Genomic DNA, 14,502 nt, shown 5'->3' on the forward strand with positions numbered 1-14,502 from the left:
CTATCCCTATTTATCACCATACCTAGGATTTTCTTGGCACACCTTAAGTTTTTCATGCTAAACTCAAAACTGAGTTTCTTCTTTCGGTCACTAATTAGGGATTTAGACTTACTTATTAGCAACATATCATCAATGTATAACAGTAAGTATATAGGCATGTCATTACTCATTGTGAAGTAGAAGCAACTATCATATCTACTTCTAGTGAACTCTATACTCACTATGAAGGTGTCAAACCTCTTGTACCACTGCTTAGGGGACTGCTTTAAGCCATATAGAGATTTTTTAAGGAGGCAGACATGGTTAGAAGCATTAGGGTCTATAAAACCCATTAGCTGGCTCATATAAATTTGTTCCTCTAAGTTTTCATGCAAAAAAAAAAAAAAAAAAAAAACAAAAAAAAAAAAAAAAAAAAAAACAGTGGTAACACTAACGTTCAATGTCAGTTCCAGATCTGGTGGGCCACTATTGAAACATCATTCTAATTGTCTTATATTTAACCAAGGGAGAAGACTTCATTGAAGTCTATACCCCTCCTTTGGTATACCTTTTGCAACAAGTCTGCTTTATACCTAGGTGGATTAGCTATGAGATGCCATCTTTTTTTTAAAAGCCACTTACATTGAATCAGCTTATGGCCTCTTGGTTTGGAACCAAGGACCAGGTGTTATTTACCTTTAGAGCATTCATTCCTCCCATGGCTGCTCTTCATTTGTCCCTATCTTTGGACTCATGGCTTCTTGGTAAGTCTCAGTTCAGACCTCACATCTGTACCTGCAAGTAAAGCAGTATAATCAATTCAACATATGAATATCTTAAGGTGGTCTTACCCTTTCCTTGTTCTTTCTGGCCAGTTGATAATCTATCAGTTCATCCTGTTGTGGTTCCAGGAACTCTTCAGCTTCATCATCTACTACTGTCAGTCAGGTTCTCCTTTCTTCCAGGTGGCTGTGTGCTCCCATTGAGGTGGATTAGGTTGTTGAGTGTAGGGTCCACCTCAATTGAGTAACACAGGTTGAATAGCTTGTATTTTGTACTCTTAGATGTACCTGCATCAAAGTTAGTTTCTTTGCATGCCTGCTCACTATGATCCTAACTACCTAGGACTCTCTATCCATAACTTATACCCTTTTGTGCCTTCTTGATATCCTAAGAACACACACTTAGTGGATCTAGGTTCTAGCTTGCCTCCCTGTGTATGTCTATAGGCTGCACACCCAAACCCTCAGTGACCTAACCGGACTTATCGGGTACCTGGTAGTTCCATGTTCGACTGGTTGTCCGTTCTACCGAAACTGGTTGCCACATGGTCGGTTCCAGTTCCAAAAAATGGAATCGACATTGTGCGGTTCGGTTCTGTAAGGAGGAACGGGAACCGGTACTTAATGAAATTGTGTTAAAATGTGGGGAATTTTATGATTTTATGTTAATAAAAAAACAAAAAAATGTGATTATTGATTTAGGGTTGTCATAGTTAACAAAACTTAAAAATTGAGCAGCCCGCCTCATTGATTTTCTTCGGCTAATAATGACTTCTAGGAATCTAATCTCCATCTTCCATCCTCTGCATCTCTAAGCTTTTTCCTTATCACTTTGTAGATCGACTTCACAAAGACCTTCCCTGCCCCAAAAAAGCCACATGTAAGTGTAAATTATATTACATGTCAGTTTTTTCTTTCATGAAGCAAATATTTTGGATTATTGTGTTGTACTGGTATATTATTTGATTTGATTTGTATATATATATATATATCTAACTCATCAGTTCTAATTTGTCTTGCTTGATTGAGGCTTTGATTCTTGGAAAGTTTTATGAAGATTAAATTTAGTGTTCAGAGGTGGGTTTTGTTTTGTTTTGGTATCGGTTGATTATCATGAATTGAAAGTACTGGGTTATTATAAGTTTTTTTATTGGTATCTTGATCCTTTATGGTGATTTTTTTGCTTGGTATCTTTTTTATGCTGAATTGGAGCTATTAGATTCTCATATTTACATTTATCACTATTTTTTATGCATAAGAGTTAATTAATTTTATTGAATAATAACAATCTGTTAAACAAGTTAGGTGTGGTTAAATTTAGGTAGTTTTATCAAGCTATTGCTAAGGTTCCAAAGAACTGATCCCATGTCTGACCTATAAAATGGGTACGTGGATTCTTGAAGTAGGTTTGATTTGTTCTTGGACTAGTAATTGGTTAAATTATATATATTCATTGTTCATACATATTTTCATTGTAGACATTTTATTTAGTTAATGTTAATTATACATATTTTCATTGTATGATTGTGCTTGAATGTTTGTAGGAACAATGTCATCAATTAGAGAAAACATTGAAATTGAGGATACGCCTATATGGAGAGTCAATATCAATAGAAATACACATGGACAAGTAACAATCGAGTGGGACCATTTTGAGAAGATTTATAATGAGAGAACCAACAAAGTAGACCAGACAAAGTGTTTCTATTGTGAGAAGTTGTTGGCTACAATGTGAGTAATGAATTGACTCTCTTATGCGTAAGCATTTATCAAGTTGTAAGAAATACCCCCACATGTAGATAAAGCCAAACAATTCTCTCATCTTTTAGAAGCACAAAAAAGAAGATAAGTACAGTTACCACTTGAGATTTAATCAAGAGGTCTCTAGACAATTTCTGCTGAGATGATAATTGTTGATGAAGAACCTTTACAAAAGTGGAGCGGCCAAGTTTAGGAAATAGTAAGTTCATTTCAACCTTTATGGAAGACATTTCACGTTATACACGTGGCTAGGGATTGTTTGAAGATTTACAATTTAGAGAATATTTCATTAAAAAACATTTGGGTTCTCTGAAGTCTATGATTGCTCTAACGACTGATATATGGACTTCCATTCAGAAGTAGTCTATTTATGCTCACTGCTCATTATTGATCAGAACTAGGAGTTACATAAGATGATTTGAGTTTTGTGACCATTAAGTCACAAGGGTAGGAGATAGGGAAAATGGTAGAGAAATGCATTCTTGATGGGGTATTGTCCACTTATTGGATATGCTAGTGCTAATGATGTGGCAATCAATTACTTGAAGGATAGATTGGTGGATAGGAATGCCTTAATTATGGATAGTCATTATTTCAATGAGATGCATTGCTCATAGTTATGATTTGATTTGAGGGATGGTCTTAGTGAGGTAAAGGATAGTATTAGCCTAGCCGTATCGTAGTTTAGTTAAGTATGTAGGGAGTTCTCCTGGTAGCCTTAGCATTGAAAGATGTGGAAGAGGAAAGAATAACTTATAAATGGTGTGTTGTCAATGTGGCCACTAGATGGAACTCCACTTTATCTCAGGCTATATACCGCAATTAAATTCAGGAAAGCTTTTTAGAGTTTGGAAGATGAGGACCCCAACTTTGCTATTGATTTGTCACATGAAACTCCTTCAGCTGATGATTGGGAAAAAGCAATTGTGTTTGCCAAATTCTTGGAAACGTTTTACGAAGCTACTAAAAGGATGTCAGGGATGAAATATGTGGCTTTTAACAATTATTTTGATGAGATAGTTTCCATTGTCTTTACTTTGAAAGATTGGGAAAACGACCCTAATCCTTGTCTTCACAACATATCTAAGAAAATGAGAGAGAAGTTTGACAAGTATTATGGGAGTCTTGACAAAACCAATGTGATGGTGTTGATTGCAACAGTATTAGATCATCAGTATAAGATGATATATGTGAACTAGTGCTATAGAAAGATTTATGCCAATGACTTGGCAAAAGTTGAAATGATGACTGCAAACTTGAGAGATGTATTATAACTACTATTTGGAGTTTATGACCTACTTGTCTCAAGTGTGGAACAAGGTCAAACTTCTAGTTCCTTTCCACCAAAGGGAACTAATCAATCTTCAAATGGTGTTGTTACTTCTAATGCTACTATCAAGTATCACCCATTCAAGGACGCATTTTTGGAGGAGATGGATGTAGGGCTAGTTGATGTTAACAAATCAGAGTTAGAGCAGTACCTTAAGGAGAAACATGAACCCATGAAGTGTGAGTTGAGTATCTTGGATTGGTGGAAAGCAAATAAAGGGAAGTATAAGGTTCTCTAGCCTATGGCAAGAAATGTCTTTGCAATTCTGGTGTCAACAGTTGCTTCTGAGTCAGCTTTCAGTACATCAGATCATGTACTTGATCAATTTCAGAGTTCTTTATCTCTGAGTGTTGTACAAGCGTTAGTTTGTTCACAAGATTGGTTAAGATGTGCACCCTCACCTACTCCTTCTAAAGATTATTTTGTGGATGCAGAGACTTATGATTTAGGTAACTTATTAATATGAATGTCTTATATTTTCATTTAGTTAATGTAGTTTTATTCAATTTTTTAATGTACTAAATTACTAATTGATTGATTGACTTCCTTTTTTGTTTTCTTTTTTGTAGTACTGAAAGCAATTGATGAAGAAAGTATTACCACTGCAGATTTTGGGGATGAAACTTGATATGTTATCATTTTGTTGTGCTTGTGTTATTTAAAATGTTATTTAACTTTAATGTTGGGAGTTTGAACATTGATATGTTATTCACTTATTATGAGATGTCATCGAATGTCCTGCATCAAGTTAGTTTCTTTGCATGCCTGCTCACTATGATCCTAACTCCTAGGAACTCTCTATCCAATAACTTATACCCTTTTGTGCCTTCTTGATATCCTAAGAACACACACTTGTGGATCTAGGTTCTAGCTTGCCTCCCTGTGTATGTCTATAGGCTGCACACCACAAACCCCCAGGTGACCTAACCATTGGGTACCCTAGTTTGGTTCCGGTTCCTACCCGAAACTGGTTGCCACATGGTCGGTTCCAGTTCCAAAAAATTGGAATCGACATTGTGCGGTTCTGGTTCCTGTAAGGAGGAACTGGAACGGTACTTAATGAAATTGTGTTAAAATGTGGGGAATTTTCTGATATTTTTTATGTAATATAAAAAACAAAAAAATGTGATTATTGATTTAGGGTTCGTATAGTTAACAAAACTTAAAAATTGAGCAGCCCCTCATTGATTTCTTCGGCTAAGTAGACTTCATAGGAATCTATCTCCAATCTTCCATCCTCTACGCATCTCTTAAGCTTTTTCCTTATCACTTTGGTAGATCTGACTTCACAAATGACCTTCCCTGCCCCAAAAAAGCCACATGTAAGTGTAAATTATAATTACATGTCAGTTTATTCTTTCATGAAGCAAATTATTTTGGATTATTGTGTTGTACTGTGGTAATTTGATTTGATTTGTAATATATATATATATACACAGTTGTCAATAATTTTCTTGGCTTGATTGAGGCTTTGATTCTTGGAAAGTTTTATGAAGATTAATTTAGTGTTTCAGAGTGGGTTTTGTTTTGTTTTGGTATCGGTTGATTATCATGAATTGAAAGTACTGGGTTATTATAGTTTTTTTTGGTATCTTGATCCTTTATGGTGATTTTTTTGCTTGGTATCATCTTTTTATGCTGAATTGGAGCTATTAGTTCTCATATTTACATTTATTCACATATTTTTTATGCATAAGAGTTAATTAATTTTATTGAATAACTTAATCTGTTAAACAAGTTAAGGTGAATGGTTAAATTTAGGTAGTTTTATCCAAAGCTATTGCTAAGGTTCCAAAGAACTAGATCCCAGTGTGCTAACAATGACCTATAAAATGGGTACGTGGATTCTTGAAGTAGGTTTGATTTGTTCTTGGACTAGTAATTGGTTAAATTATAAATATATTCATTGTTCATACATATTTTCATTGTAGACATTTTTATTTAGTTAAATGTTAATTATACATATTTTCATTGTATGTTGATTGCTTGAAGTTTTGTAGGAACAATGTCATCAATTAGAGAAAAACATTGAAATTGAGGATACGCCTAATATGGGAGAGTCAATTCAAATAGAAATACACATGGACAGGTAAGCAATCCGGAGTGTGGGACCATTTTGAGAAGATTTATAATGAGAAACCAACAAAGTAACCAGACAAAGTGTTTCTATTGTGAGAAGTTGTTGCGTACAATGTGAGTAATGGAACTTCCTCTATGCGTAAGCATTTATCAAGTTGTAAGAAATACCCCCACATGTAGATAAAAGCCAAACAATTCTCTCATCTTTAGAAAGCACAAACAAAGAAGATAAGTACAGTTACCACTTGGAGATTTCACAGGGTCTCTAGACAATTGCTTGCTGAGATGATAATTGTTGATGAAGAACCATTTACAAAAGTGGAGCGGCCAAGTTTTAGGAAATAGTAAGTTCATTTCAACCTTTTGGAAGCACATTTCACGTTATACAGTGGCTAGGGATGTTTGAAGATTTACAATTGTTAGAAGATTTCATTGAAAACATTTGAGTTCTCTGAAGTCTATGATTGCTCTAACGACTGATATATGGACTTCATTCAGAATTGTAGCTATTTATGGCTCACTGCTAACTTTATTGATCAGAACTAGGAGTTACATAAGATGATTAGAGTTTTGTGACCATTACTAGTCACAAGGGTAGGGAGATAGGGAAAATGGTAGAAATGCATTCTTGAATGGGGTATTGTCCACTTTATAATGGATAATGCTAGTGCTAATGATGTGCAATCAATTACTTGAAGGATAGATTGGTGGATAGGAATGCCTAATTATGGATAGTCAGTATTTTCATATGAGATGCATTGCTCTAGTATGAATTTGATTATGAGGGATGGTCTTAGTGAGGTAAAGGATAGTATTAGCCGTATCCGTAGTTTAGTTAAGTATTGAGGAGTTCTCCTGTAGAGCCTTAGCATTTGAAAGATGTGTGAAAGAGGAAAGAATAACTTATAAAGGTGTGTGTGTCCAAATGTGGCCACTAGATGAAACCTCCAGTTATATTTTTCCTTCATGGTAAGTATGATGAGAATAAGAGAGAACCATGATTGTTCTTCATGGTAATTAAGAATAAGAGAAAGAAAGAAATAAGAGTAGAACAGAGTTAAAGGAGAAGAACAGTATTAGAAAGAAATATGAACAGGGAGAAATAGAAATAGAAGAATAGTAGAGTAAGGAGAGAACCAAAGAGTGAGTTGCAGGGACAGGTAGTAGAGGATTTACTTACTGAGCATTGTTGTGCTCACCCCGTTATTCTTCTCTATTTTGCAGGATTCAGGAGTAGCGATCGGATGGACGTTGAGGAGCGAAGAGTATTGGCACTACTGTCCACCAGCTATGATATTTTGTATTAATTAGAAAGTTTTTAATACATGGTATTTTGTATTTGTAAAGAAGTATATTTTTATGAGTAAAGAAAAATTTGAGCCCACTATCTTTCATATTATATACATATCTATATTTTACATAGTACGTATTATAAGAATAGTACTAAAGAGGAGTTGTTACAATACTACACCATTTTCAAGCTTCCACATCAACAATCTCCACCTTGGAAGCATTGAAAATAGTCCATTAGTGCAGTTTGCACAGTCCATTCCCCTATAGCTCTAGTCACTCCAACTTATTTTATGAATAGCAAATTCAAGTAGTGCTTGAATTTTGCTGGAGTAACTATTTTGGTGCCCATGTCTGCTAGGTTCTCTTCTGTAGCAATCTTCCTCAGCTCAATAACTCCTCTGGTGATTAGTCTCTCACAGAGTGATAGCGGACATCCACGTGTTTAGTTCTTTCGTGGTATACAGGGTTCTTACTCAGATGTATAGCACTCTGGCTATCTAAGTAAATTGTTACCTCCCACTTATTATGTTGGCTTCAGTCAGAATTCCCTTTAGCCACAGAGCCTTTTTAAACACATCAACCACTGCAATACATTGGATTCTGTTGAGGAAAGGGCCACAAATATTGACTGTAATTGAGACTTCCAACTTATGTAGTTTCCACCGAATGTGAAGAAGTATGTTGTGGTTGATTTTCTAGTGTCTTTGTCCCCTACAAAGTTAGCATCTACAAAACCAACAAGATCAAGTGAAGAAGTTCTTTTACAGTATTCAAGACCAACACACAATGAACTGTGTATGTATTTTAACACCCATTTAAAGGTTGTCCAATGTTCCATACCTGAGTTAGACATGAACCTACTCAACATGGAAATGGCAAATGCTAAATTTGACCTAGTACTAATCATTGCATACATCAAGGACCCAACAACATTTGCATAAGGGACATATTCCATTTTTAATAAATCTGCTTCAGTCTTGGGGCTTTGGGATTTACTGAGTACAAAGTAATTGGTCAGGGGCATTGAGACCAGTTTGGCACCAACCATGCCAAACTTTGTAACTAACTTGAGTAAGTATGATTGTTGGTGCAACCTTAGCTTATACTTCTTTCTATCCCTATTTATCACCATACCTAGGATTTTCTTGGCACACCCTAAGTTTTTCATGCTAAACTCAAAACTGAGTTTCTTCTTTCGGTCACTAATTAGGGATTTAGATTTACTTATTAGCAACATATCATTAATGTATAACAGTAAGTATATAGGCATGTCATTACTCATTGTGAAGTAGAAGCAACTATCATATATACTTCTAGTGAACTCTATACTCACTACGAAGGTGTCAAACCTCTTGTACCACTATCTAGGGGACTGCTTTAAGCCATATAAAGATTTTTTAAGGAGGCAGACATGGTTAGAAGCATTAGGGTCTATAAAACCCATTAGCTAGCTCATATAAATTTGTTCCTCTAAGTTTCCATGCAAAAAAAAAAAAAAAAAAAAAACAGTGGTAACATCTAACTGTTCAAGTTCCAGATCGTGGTGGGCCACTATTGATAACATCATTCTAATTGTCTTATATTTAACCACAGGGGAGAAGACTTCATTGAAGTCTATACCCTCCCTTTGGATATACCCTTTTGCAACAAGTCTCGCTTTATACCTAGGTGGATTAGCTATAGAGATGCCATCTTTTATTTTAAATAGCCACTTACATTGAATCAGCTTATGGCCTCTTGGTTTTGGAACCAAGGACCATGTGTTATTTACCTTTAGAGACTGCATTTCCTCCTCCATGGCTGCTCTTCATTTGTCCCTATCTTTGGACTCTATGGCTTCTTGGTAAGTCTCAAGTTCAGACCTCAACACATCTGTACCTGCAAGTAAAGCAGTATAAATCAATTCAACATATGAATATCTTAAAGGTGGTCTTACTCCTTTCCTTGTTCTGTCTCTGGCCAGTTGATAATCTACTAGTTCATCCTGTTGTGGTTCCAGGAACTCTTCAGCTTCATCATCTACTACTTGATCAGGTTCACCGGGTTCTGTTTCTTCTCCAGGTGGCTGGTGTGCTCCCATTTGAGGTGGATTAGGTTGTTGAGTTGTAGGGTCCACCTTAATTTGAGTAACACTAGGTTGAATAGCTGTTGATTTTGTACTCTTAGATGTACCTGTATCAAAGTTAGTTTCTTTGCATGCCTGCTCACTATGATCCTAACTCCTAGGAACTCTCTATCCAATAACTTATACCCTTTTGTGCCTTCTTGATATCCTAAGAACACACACTTAGTGGATCTAGGTTCTAGCTTGCCTCCCTGTGTATGTCTATAGGCTGCACACCCAAACCCCTCAGGTGACCTAACCATTGGGTACCCTAGTTTTGGTTCCGGTTCCTACCCGAAACTGGTTGCCACATGGTCGGTTCCAGTTCCAAAAAATTGGAATCGACATTGTGCGGTTCTGGTTCCTGTAAGGAGGAACTGGGAACCGGTACTTAAATGAAATTGTGTTAAAATGTGGGGAATTTTCTGATATTTTATGTTTAATATAAAAAACAAAAAAATGCTATTATTGATTTAGGGTTCGTATAGTTAACAAAACTTAAAAATTGAGCAGCCGCCTCATTGATTTTCTTCGGCTATATATGACTTCATAGGAATCTAATCTCCAATCTTCCATCCTCTACGCATCTCTTAAGCTTTTTCCTTATCACTTTGGTAGATCTGACTTCACAAATGACCTTCCCTGCCCCAAAAAAGCCACATGTAAGTGTAAATTATAATTACATGTCAGTTTATTCTTTCATGAAGCAAATTATTTTGGATTATTGTGTTGTACTGTGGTAATTTGATTTGATTTGTAATATATATATATATATACCACAGTTGTCAATAATTTTCTTGGCTTGATTGAGGCTTTGATTCTTGGAAAGTTTTATGAAGATTAAATTTAGTGTTTCAGAGGTGGGTTTTGTTTTGTTTTGGTATCGGTTGATTATCATGAATTGAAAGTACTGGGTTATTATAAGTTTTTTTATTGGTATCTTGATCCTTTATGGTGATTTTTTTGCTTGGTATCATCTTTTTTATGCTGAATTGGAGCTATTAGATTCTCATATTTACATTTATTCACGTATTTTTTATGCATAAGAGTTAATTAATTTTATTGAATAACTTAATCTGTTAAACAAGTTAAGGTGAATGGTTAAATTTAGGTAGTTTTATCTGAAGCTATTGCTAAGGTTCCAAAGAACTAGATCCCATGTGTGCTAACAAATGACCTATAAAATGGGTACGTGGATTCTTGAAGTAGGTTTGATTTGTTCTTGGACTAGTAATTGGTTAAATTATAAATATATTCATTGTTCATACATATTTTCATTGTAGACATTTTTATTTAGTTAAATGTTAATTATACATATTTTCATTGTATGTTGATTGCTTGAATGTTTGTAGGAACAATGTCATCAATTAGAGAAAACATTGAAATTGAGGATACGCCTAATATGGGAGAGTCAATATCAAATAGAAATACACATGGACAAGGTAAGCAATCTGGAGTGTGGGACCATTTTGAGAAGATTTATAATGAGAGAACCAACAAAGTAGACCAGACAAAGTGTTTCTATTGTGAGAAGTTGTTGGCGTACAATGTGAGTAATGGAACTTCCTCTATGCGTAAGCATTTATCAAGTTGTAAGAAATACCCCCACAATGTAGATAAAAGCCAAACAATTCTCTCATCTTTTAGAAGCACAAACAAAGAAGATAAGTACAGTTACCACTTGGAGATTTAATCAAGAGGTCTCTAGACAATTGCTTGCTGAGATGATAATTGTTGATGAAGAACCATTTACAAAAGTGGAGCGGCCAAGTTTTAGGAAATATGTAAGTTCATTTCAACCTTTATGGAAGCACATTTCACGTTATACAGTGGCTAGGGATTGTTTGAAGATTTACAATTGTTAGAAGATTTCATTGAAAAAACATTTGAGTTCTCTGAAGTCTATGATTGCTCTAACGACTGATATATGGACTTCCATTCAGAATTGTAGCTATTTATGGCTCACTGCTAACTTTATTGATCAGAACTAGGAGTTACATAAGATGATTATGAGTTTTGTGACCATTACTAGTCACAAGGGTAGGGAGATAGGGAAAATGGTAGAGAAATGCATTCTTGAATGGGGTATTGTCCACTTTAATAATGGATAATGCTAGTGCTAATGATGTGGCAATCAATTACTTGAAGGATAGATTGGTGGATAGGAATGCCTTAATTATGGATAGTCAGTATTTTCATATGAGATGCATTGCTCATAGTATGAATTTGATTATGAGGGATGGTCTTAGTGAGGTAAAGGATAGTATTAGCCGTATCCGTAGTTTAGTTAAGTATGTGAGGAGTTCTCCTGGTAGAGCCTTAGCATTTGAAAGATGTGTGAAAGAGGAAAGAATAACTTATAAAGGTGGTGTGTGTCCAAATGTGGCCACTAGATGGAACTCCATTTATCCCATGCTAGATACTGCAATTAAATTCAGGAAATCTTTTTAGAGTTTGGAAGATGAGGACCCCAACTTTGCTATTGATTTGTCACATGAAACTCCTTTAACTGATGATTGGGAAAAAGCAATTGTGTTTGCCAAATTCTTGGAAACGTTTTACGAAGCTACTAAAAGGATGTCAGGGATGAAATATGTGGCTTTTAACAATTATTTTGATGAGATAGTTTCCATTGTCTTTACTTTGAAAGATTGGGAAAACGACCCTTATCCTTGTCTTCACAGCATATCTAAGAAAATGAGAGAGAAGTTTGACAAGTATTATGGGAGTCTTGACAAAGCCAATGTGATGGTGTTGATTGCAACGGTATTAGATCATCAGTATAAGATGATATATGTGAACTAGTGCTATAAAAAGATTTATGCCAATGACTTGGCAAAAGTTGAAATGATGACTACAAACTTGAGAGATGTATTATAACTACTGTTTGGAGTTTATGACCTACTTGTCTCAAGTGTGGAACAAGGTCCAACTTCTAGTTCCTTTCCACCAAAGGGAACTAATCAATCTTCAAATGGTGTTGTTACTTCTAATGCTACTATCAAGTATCACCCATTCAAGGACGCATTTTTGGAGGAGATGGATGTAGGGGTAGTTGATGTTAACAAATCAGAGTTAGAGCAGTACCTTAAGGAGAAACATGAACCCGTGAAGTGTGAGTTGGGTATCTTGGATTGGTGGAAAGCAAATAAAGGGAAGTATAAGGTTCTCTAGCATATGGCAAGAAATGTCTTTGCAATTCTGGTGTCAACAGTTGCTTCCGAGTCAGCTTTCAGTACATCAGGTTGTGTACTTGATCAATTTCAGAGTTCTTTATCTCCGAGTGTTGTACAATCGTTAATTTGTACACAAGATTGGTTAAGATGTGCACCCTCACCTACTCCTGAAGATTACTTGGTGGATGCAGAGACATATGATTTAGGTAACTTATTAATATGAATGTGTTATATTTTCATTTAGTTAATGTAGTTTTATTCAATTTTTTTAACATACTAAATTACTAATTGATTAATTGACTTCCTTTTTTGTTTTCTTTTTTGTAGTACTAAAAGCAATTGATGAAGAAACTATTACCACTGCAGATTTTAGGGATGAAACTTGATACGTTATCATTTTTTTGTACTTGTGTTATTTAAAATGTTATTTAACTTTAATGTTAGGAGTTTGAACATTGATATGTTATTCACTTATTATGTGATGTCATTGTGTTCTTTAATGTGTTATGTAATTTTAATTTTGGGAGGAAGAAACTTGATGGTTGATATGTTATTATGTTGTACTTGTGTTATTTAAGTTATAAAGTGCTATGTAATTTTAATTTTGTGAGGTTGAAATGGATATTGAAATAGTGTTAATTTTTGTAAAGTCTGCAGGATGTATTTGTCATTTCAGAAAGCTAATAGGGGTGTAATTATAATTTTTAAGGGTTTATTTGTTTTTTTTTTTAATTAGGGGGGTAACGGATATTTGATAGGGTACCCAGAACCGTCGGTTCTGGTTTTCGTTCCAAATTAAAGGAACCGGTTGGTTCCGGTTCCTTCAAAAAAGGGCGAGTACTTGGACCCGCCCACCCTCACCTACGGCTGTAGAGGGGCTCCTATTTACTTGGTAAGCAGCTATAGTGAGGGCTTCTCCCAAAAGGTTTTTGGAAAGTTTGAGGTAATCAACAAGCACCTAACCTTTTCTAATAGTGTCCTATTCATTCTCTTAGCAACCCTATTTTGCTGAGGGGTGTTTCTTACTATTCTATGCCTCAAGATCCCTTATTCACTATAGAAACTATCATACTCCAGGTTAGAAAACTCAAGCCCATTGTCAGTCCTCAAAGCTTTAACCCTTCTACCTACCTGATTTTCTACTAACACTTTCCAATCTTTAAACCTAGCAAAGGCTTGATCCTTTGACTTTAGTAGGTAAACCCACACTTTCCTACTGTAATCATCTACAATAGAGAGGAAATAAATGTTTTCTCCATGTGATTTTACCTTTTCAGGCCCCTATAAATTAGAGTGTAAGTAATCAAGCCAATTTGTAGTTAAGTGGGTTCCCTTAGAGAAGCTATTTCTATGCTGTTTACCTAGAACACAATTCTCACAAAATTCTAAGGTAGTAACAGAGTCTTTCCCAAACTGCCCTTAACTATTCAGAACATCCATCCCCTTTTGACTCATATGACCCAACTTCAAATGCTACTTTTCAGTCACAAATAAATTTGAAGAAATAAGAGCAGTATTATTGCAATCATAATAGAAACATCCATAGAGAATAAAAAGACCCTTTTTCTGTTCTCCTGTTAAGACTAACTTTCCATTCCTATAGACATTAACCAGCCATTGTCAGCCCTATAGCAGCATCCTGCTTCATCTAGAGTCCCTAAGGAAATGAGGTTTCTTTTAAAATCAGGGATGTATCTAACTTTGATTAGTTTGATTAGTTTCCCCCCCACTTAGCCTTAGTGTTATGATGCCTATTCCCTTAACTCTACAAGCATGATTATTTCCCATGAATACTGTGTCATGATCAGAGGTTTCAAATTCTTGAAACAAGCTCCTATTTGGGCTCATATGAAAAGTACAACCTGAGTCTAACGCCTATTCCTTAGCAATGTCAGATGTTGACACTGTAAGTACTTTTGGTTCATCTATCAGGTTCTTAGTGGTGGCCAAATTATTCCAAGTGTTTCCTAGTTTCTGTTTCTTAATCCAGTCAAAGCA

General features: G+C 35.3%; 2 protein-coding genes across 2 annotated transcripts; both read left to right on the top strand.

Moving 5' to 3' along the window:
- The first annotated feature begins 2,142 nt into the window (after positions 1-2,142).
- On the top strand, positions 2,143-4,480 carry LOC116123657 (zinc finger BED domain-containing protein RICESLEEPER 3-like). Its single transcript, XM_031409412.1, has 6 exons — positions 2,143-2,146; positions 2,306-2,391; positions 3,368-3,696; positions 3,832-4,081; positions 4,184-4,301; positions 4,422-4,480. Exons 1-6 carry the CDS (start codon positions 2,143-2,145, stop codon positions 4,478-4,480), a joined length of 846 nt encoding a protein of 281 aa, XP_031265272.1.
- A 6,951-nt stretch (positions 4,481-11,431) lies between these two features.
- LOC116123658 lies at positions 11,432-12,890 on the top strand. The gene is made up of 5 exons (XM_031409413.1): positions 11,432-11,581; positions 11,780-12,108; positions 12,244-12,493; positions 12,596-12,710; positions 12,832-12,890. Exons 1-5 carry the CDS (start codon positions 11,432-11,434, stop codon positions 12,888-12,890), a joined length of 903 nt encoding a protein of 300 aa, XP_031265273.1.
- The last annotated feature ends 1,612 nt before the right edge of the window (positions 12,891-14,502 follow it).

This window comes from Pistacia vera, unplaced genomic scaffold (assembly GCF_008641045.1).
Source record: "Pistacia vera cultivar Batoury unplaced genomic scaffold, PisVer_v2 Contig144, whole genome shotgun sequence".
Lineage (NCBI taxonomy): Eukaryota > Viridiplantae > Streptophyta > Magnoliopsida > Sapindales > Anacardiaceae > Pistacia > Pistacia vera.

Bases quoted from the DNA above. Each gene is read 5' to 3' on its own strand.
- LOC116123657 (XM_031409412.1), top strand. The intron at 2,392-3,367 runs GTAACAATCGAG...AAAGCTTTTTAG, and splicing joins ATAGAAATACACATGGACAA to AGTTTGGAAGATGAGGACCC. The intron at 4,082-4,183 runs GTTCTCTAGCCT...GATCAATTTCAG, and splicing joins CAAATAAAGGGAAGTATAAG to AGTTCTTTATCTCTGAGTGT.
- LOC116123658 (XM_031409413.1), top strand. From the start codon at position 11,432: ATGGATAATGCTAGTGCTAATGATGTGGCAATCAATTACTTGAAGGAT. The intron at 11,582-11,779 runs GTAAAGGATAGT...AAATCTTTTTAG, and splicing joins TGAGGGATGGTCTTAGTGAG to AGTTTGGAAGATGAGGACCC. The intron at 12,109-12,243 runs GTATAAGATGAT...ACTTGTCTCAAG, and splicing joins GCAACGGTATTAGATCATCA to TGTGGAACAAGGTCCAACTT.